Genomic DNA, 5,340 nt, shown 5'->3' with positions numbered 1-5,340 from the left:
TGATTGGTGCGGATGGGACGGATAGTGAGGTCGGGAAGGAAAAAGTGGGATTTTTGAGGAGGAACGAAAAGTTGCGTGGCAGGTGATGCGACTGCGCGTAGCGGGGGTGGGGGGAAAAGGTGGGGAGGGGGAAAGACGGAGCGGTGTGAGGACTTAAAGACGAAAGGTTGCAGGTAACGAAGCGAAAGACCAGGAAAAGAAGTGGAGGGATACAAACGGGGGAGTGCTGTGCTGTGCTGTGCTGTGACGGATGGATTCTGCTTTCTGTGCTGAGGGAGACGGACGTGCGGGGGGAAGCAGCGTGCGTGCTACAATGGGTAGAAAAAGGAAAAGGGCAGAATGAGGAAGGTCAAGTACAAGAACTTAAAGCAGTCCGAGTGCAAGTGTCGTGAAAGCAAGTGGCCCGCATGCCACTCTGCACACGGCCCGATCGGCCAGCGGTCCCGGTCCCGAGGCCCGTCAGCCTGCCAGCGCAGCGTAAACCCTAAGTCGAGTTGCTGAGCTGGACAAACGCCGCCCCCTCCCACTGGCCCCGCAGCTGAGCATCCCGTTCACACGTCGCACACCTGGATGGCCGCCACGCCCGTAGACACTTGGCGCAAGTGCGCTGGACAACATTCTCGCGTGTGTTCGCTGTAAGCCTCGCTGCAAGCCCGCCCCCCAGCCCCCGCGCGCTCCCCCACCGATGTGCCTTCACGCGCCCCTTTGCGCGGCAGCAGGAAGCCGTTCAAATCTTCAGCGCGCCTGCAAATCACAATCCTGGTCACGAGCCACAGCGACGCCAGGTGTGGCACCTCATCCCTTCCGCCCTTCCGCCCCTCCCCCACTAAAAGTCTTAAAACTCAGTCAACTTGAGGACTGTTGATGTCAACATCTGCAGTCCTCTACACAGTCCTGTTGACAGGACTGTGTAGAGGACTGTGTAGAGGACTGCAGAGGTGTGGAGGTCAGCAAAGCCCTTCCCCGGCCTCCTCGACACGGCAATCAACACTTCGATACCATTGTCAGCTGCGCACGAGATGCGCACGAGATGCGCACGAGATGCCCCTCGCTGCGTATCGGCCCCGCCTGCACACCGACCCCCTCTGCGCTGTCAAACGCGCCGTACGGTCCGCGGCAACCCCGCCGACCCCTGCCGCCTTTTCCTCCGTGCCCCTTCCAGGCATGCTGCAGGCCTGCACTCCGATATCCGACTTGCACGCCGCTGCATGCAGTCGCCGGCAACTCCAGCGCATCACAAGTTCCACAGCTCAATTCAGCAGCCCCGCTTGCCACGCCGTGAAAACCCCCTCCAGCGAACACGTCGCTGCGTCCGTACAAAAAAAATGTCACAACGACGCGGCAGGCATCTGCACCACCACATATCGTCATCCGATCCCTTGGCACCATTACATGATACGTTGCAACTAAATTATCCGACGCCTCCGCAAATATACTGTAATAATATCTTAGCCGCCCTTCTTTCGGAAGGCCTCCCCCCTCCTTCCCAAAAAAAACACTTCCGACGCCCACGGGCCACACGCTAATTGGTCCGGCCCACGTCACCATGGCACGTGTGAGTCGTTTCCCATAACCGCACTCCCTGGTCTCCCTCTAATGACACGCGTGGATAGCTGCCGCCGAGCCACCTCCTTCGACTTCATTCTTCTTCCTTTACAACATCTTCCAACATCTATACACTCCCCGTCTGTTAGCCACTCTCCACCTCCTTATCCCTCCCCCCTTGCTCCGATAAAAATTCCGCCCCTGACATCCACCGTAAAGCCGTATCCGTCCCACACTCCTTCACCACAATCCCGAGCCCCACAAACCCTTTCCTCATTCGCGGCATGTGCTCCGCGAAATCGAGCCCCTCCCCTCCGATCAGCCTTTGTTCCACCATTCCCGACCTTGCTATCCTCCCTTCACAGAGGCCAATCACCTCCGATCGATCCTGCCCTGCTCTCTGCATGCTCCGCTGCACGCTCCACAGCCGCATCACCTGCGACCCGATACAGTTGTAACCGCGCAACTCCGCCACTTGCCACCACCGCTCCGTCTCGTTTAGCCGCTTCACCGTTGAGTGCACGGCTGTGCATATGTCCGACGCAGACCTTGTGTCTGATGCAAAGTGCCCGTGCGTTTGGTGCAAGCTCAACCCTCCGTTCACTCGCTCACCAACCTCCATACATTCCGATATCGTCCGTTCGCATAGAAGACCACGCCCGAGCCAATACTTCCGCCCGCTGCCTTCTCGCCCACCCCTTCCGCTTGCCGGTGAGCCCTCCGTTTCATGCTGACCACTACGCTCTTCCCATATCCTTGCTACTCTTCTTCTCATTTCATCCTGCCCTCCACCAGTCTCTTGGGAAGGAATTCCACCCAGATCCGCCACGCCAACCTCCCCCAGTACTCTTCCCGCTCTTAAATAATCCCCGTCGCCAACCCACTTCCCATTGCTCGCTCGAAATGCCAGTCCCATCGCTTGCGCCCTCTCCTGCCTATTCATCGATATTGCAAGCGGCACCTTCGAAATTTCCTGCTTCAAATCGAGCCCATCCACCGCAGGTCTGCCACCTTGCATCATTTGAATCGCCTGCATTGCGGCCGCTATTCTCGCCATCTCAATGGAAAAGTGTGACGCAACAGCCAGCAACTCCCCCTCCTTCACCCCCTCCACACCTCTTCCCCCCTTCCTCAATACCACCGCCGCATAATATACCGGCGACGCCAATCTTGCCCCCTCCGCACATGGCTCCATATCGAACACTCCGCACTGCACCCTCCTGCCCGCTCCCTCTTCTACCCCCTTCTCCAACCCAATCGACTCCACTTCCCAACTAGGTGCCCCTGTCCACTTTTCCACCTCTTTCACCAGCATTCCCTGATACTCTTTCAACCCCGCGTTCGCCTTCTGCACCACCAGCGGCCTCTCCATAAGCGTGGTGCTTACAAACGCCCTCGCCGCCTCATATCCCCCGTCCAAATACACCGCAGCCGCTACTGCCTCGTACGCGGCTGCCAGCGCATTGACCTCGCGATTGACGGCAATTCCCGTAGCCAAGTCGACGCCCCTGTCATCCAATCTCCCGCGATGCGCCGCGGGCGGCATCGGCTTCTCCCAGCGGATGAGCTCCTCCAGTCCAATCTCTCTAGCGACGGCGGCCAGCCCGCGGTTCGCCACGAGCGACGCGACGATCGACGTGGCACCGAACCGCGTCGACCACGGCTCGAGGCTGTCCACTCTCGGCGCACCGCCCTCGCCTTGCTCGCGCAGCCAGTCGTGCACCGTGGCCGCCACGCACGTGCCCAGCACCCGGTCGCCGAGTAGCTCGAGCGTGTTCGGGCCCAGCGAGCGCTTGGGCGCCCGGAGGACTCGCTCCGCCCAGTTCGACATGCTCGGGTGTGTGAGGGCGCGCAGGAGGAGGGGGTAGCTCTTGAAGTTGGAAACACCCCAGGTGCGCAGCCGCGACTGCAGATGTAGGATATCGGCTTCGGAGGCGCGCAGTACTTGCGAGACGTCGATGTTGCCGATGCGACGCAGACCGAGGGCGGACGGCATAGTGCGGGGATTTGGAAGCGCACGAAGGAGACGTCAGGAATTTGGGGAGGCGGGTGTTGGCCTCGGGCACGAAAAAGCGGGCGGGAGAGAAGAGGAGTGGGAAGTGGGAAAGCGAAGGCTCGTCTGTCGACCACGACGGCGGAGAGGGGGAACAGTTGGACGAAGAGGGACGGAAAAAGAGGGGATCAGTGAGGTGGTGAATTGTGTACACGTGTTAGACATGGTGAAGTAGGCAGTTTTGAAAAAAAATTACAGCTGTAAAAGGATGTAGAATTACAGTGGTATATGCATTGCAATGCCTCGATGTGGACAGTTGCACCGTTTCGAATCATTTCATGCAATGATCCGAGATCCGGAGATTGTTCCCGGACGCGTGCTTGTCAAGCCTTGATTGGTGCCTACAATTTAAACGCGACACTTAAAACCTGGAGCCATGGTGGAGCCATGGGGGCACCCGGATTTTGTTCGTCCTACTCTTTGGCATTGCGACGCCAGCACGTCATTTTTAAAGAGACCGCTGTGACTTGGTGCGAGTTGTTGCTCAATGCCGACCTTTCCTATCTTCTTCCAAACACCCCCCGCCCTCAGTTGTATTTCGTCCGCATCACCGTCTTCATGCGCAAGAGCCATTGCTTAGCGCTAGCCATCCAATATGTTGCAGACAGTATCGCCGCGGCTTCGACCAATTCGAGCGCTCTGGCGGTACCATCTAGTACCGCCATGACCCGTCATCCGTGAATTTATGTCAGCCAACTCGTTGTGCGCAACACTCAAGTGACATCGAGTCTTTTATCTCTACTCTCACACACCTAACCTCTATCAACCACCCCCGCCAACGCTCGACACAATGTGCTTGCTCAAGCTATCACTTGCACCGATTTCGCCAGCATGGAAATGCAGCTACTAGTCCTATGACACCAAGGATGCCAAGCACTACTATTTCTACGACTCATTTGACAATCTCATGATTATATGACGCGATCAACTTCGAAGCCGTATCGCTACCGTTCAGACACATCTTGAAACAACGTATGTTGTGTCAAACCGTCGCCCAAATCCGTTGAAAGTCGATCCCATACACCACGTGTAAGCCCCCATGTCCGGGAATACTACCCTGTCTCCTACGTCAAGTATTGGCAGTTTCCCAACCCAAATCCGATCTATTGCATCGCAAGTAGGCCCAAAAAGCGTTGAAGTGTGCAGCCTCTGCTTAGTCTTCTTCCCAGAACCGTCCGCCTCGTCTTTGTGCACCGGTTGTACACTCTTGTCTGTATCCCCTGAATTATTCACCAACGCATACGGCTCGAGCCTCCATTCCTTTCCATACCCTTCTGGTTCCATAATCACCCGGCTGAACGCCCCGTACACCCCATCGTCGAGGTAGTAGCTGTATGCCATTTCACAGTTACCCCCGTTGGTGCCCGCGTCTTCCATGGGACGACATCGTCGCCCTATAACGTGCGTTATCAAAGACGCGCTGTTGCCAACTAGCAACCTGCCCACGTCGACCGTCACCAGGGGTATGCGTGACAGCAGTCGTCTCAATCGTTCATGAATCGTTTCTCTTGCAACCATGTTTCTCAAGTCCATATTATGCCACAGCGATTCTCCGATATCCACAGCGATCGTTTCTTTCACAGAGTTGGGCACCGCCTCGAGACTTTCTTCGACTTCACCGACCCACGTCGAGATTCGGTCCAATATCTCTGAACTGGATGTTTTCACCGGCTCAGAGTCTACACCCACCGCGCAAATGCTCCTCATGACCCCCAACACCGATGAAAACAATCGATTCCAAG

The 5,340-nt window shown here is 57.0% G+C and overlaps 1 protein-coding gene across 1 annotated transcript; it reads left to right on the top strand.

The window, feature by feature from the left end:
• Positions 1 to 3,503: 3,503 nt before the first annotated feature.
• CHC_T00002456001 (hypothetical protein) lies at positions 3,504 to 3,773 on the top strand. Its single transcript, XM_005713637.1, has one exon. It carries the CDS (start codon positions 3,504 to 3,506, stop codon positions 3,771 to 3,773), a length of 270 nt encoding a protein of 89 aa, XP_005713694.1.
• Positions 3,774 to 5,340: the final 1,567 nt, after the last annotated feature.

This window comes from Chondrus crispus, genomic scaffold, assembly GCF_000350225.1.
Source record: "Chondrus crispus Stackhouse genomic scaffold, scaffold_139, whole genome shotgun sequence".
NCBI classification, from domain to species: Eukaryota; Rhodophyta; class Florideophyceae; order Gigartinales; family Gigartinaceae; genus Chondrus; species Chondrus crispus.
The sequence above is the reverse complement of the archived record's forward strand: the minus strand, read 5'-3'. Positions and strand labels throughout refer to the sequence as shown.

What these genes read in the sequence shown, in the direction of transcription:
- CHC_T00002456001 (XM_005713637.1), top strand. Translation starts at nt 3,504, where the DNA reads ATGTTGCCGATGCGACGCAGACCGAGGGCGGACGGCATAGTGCGGGGA.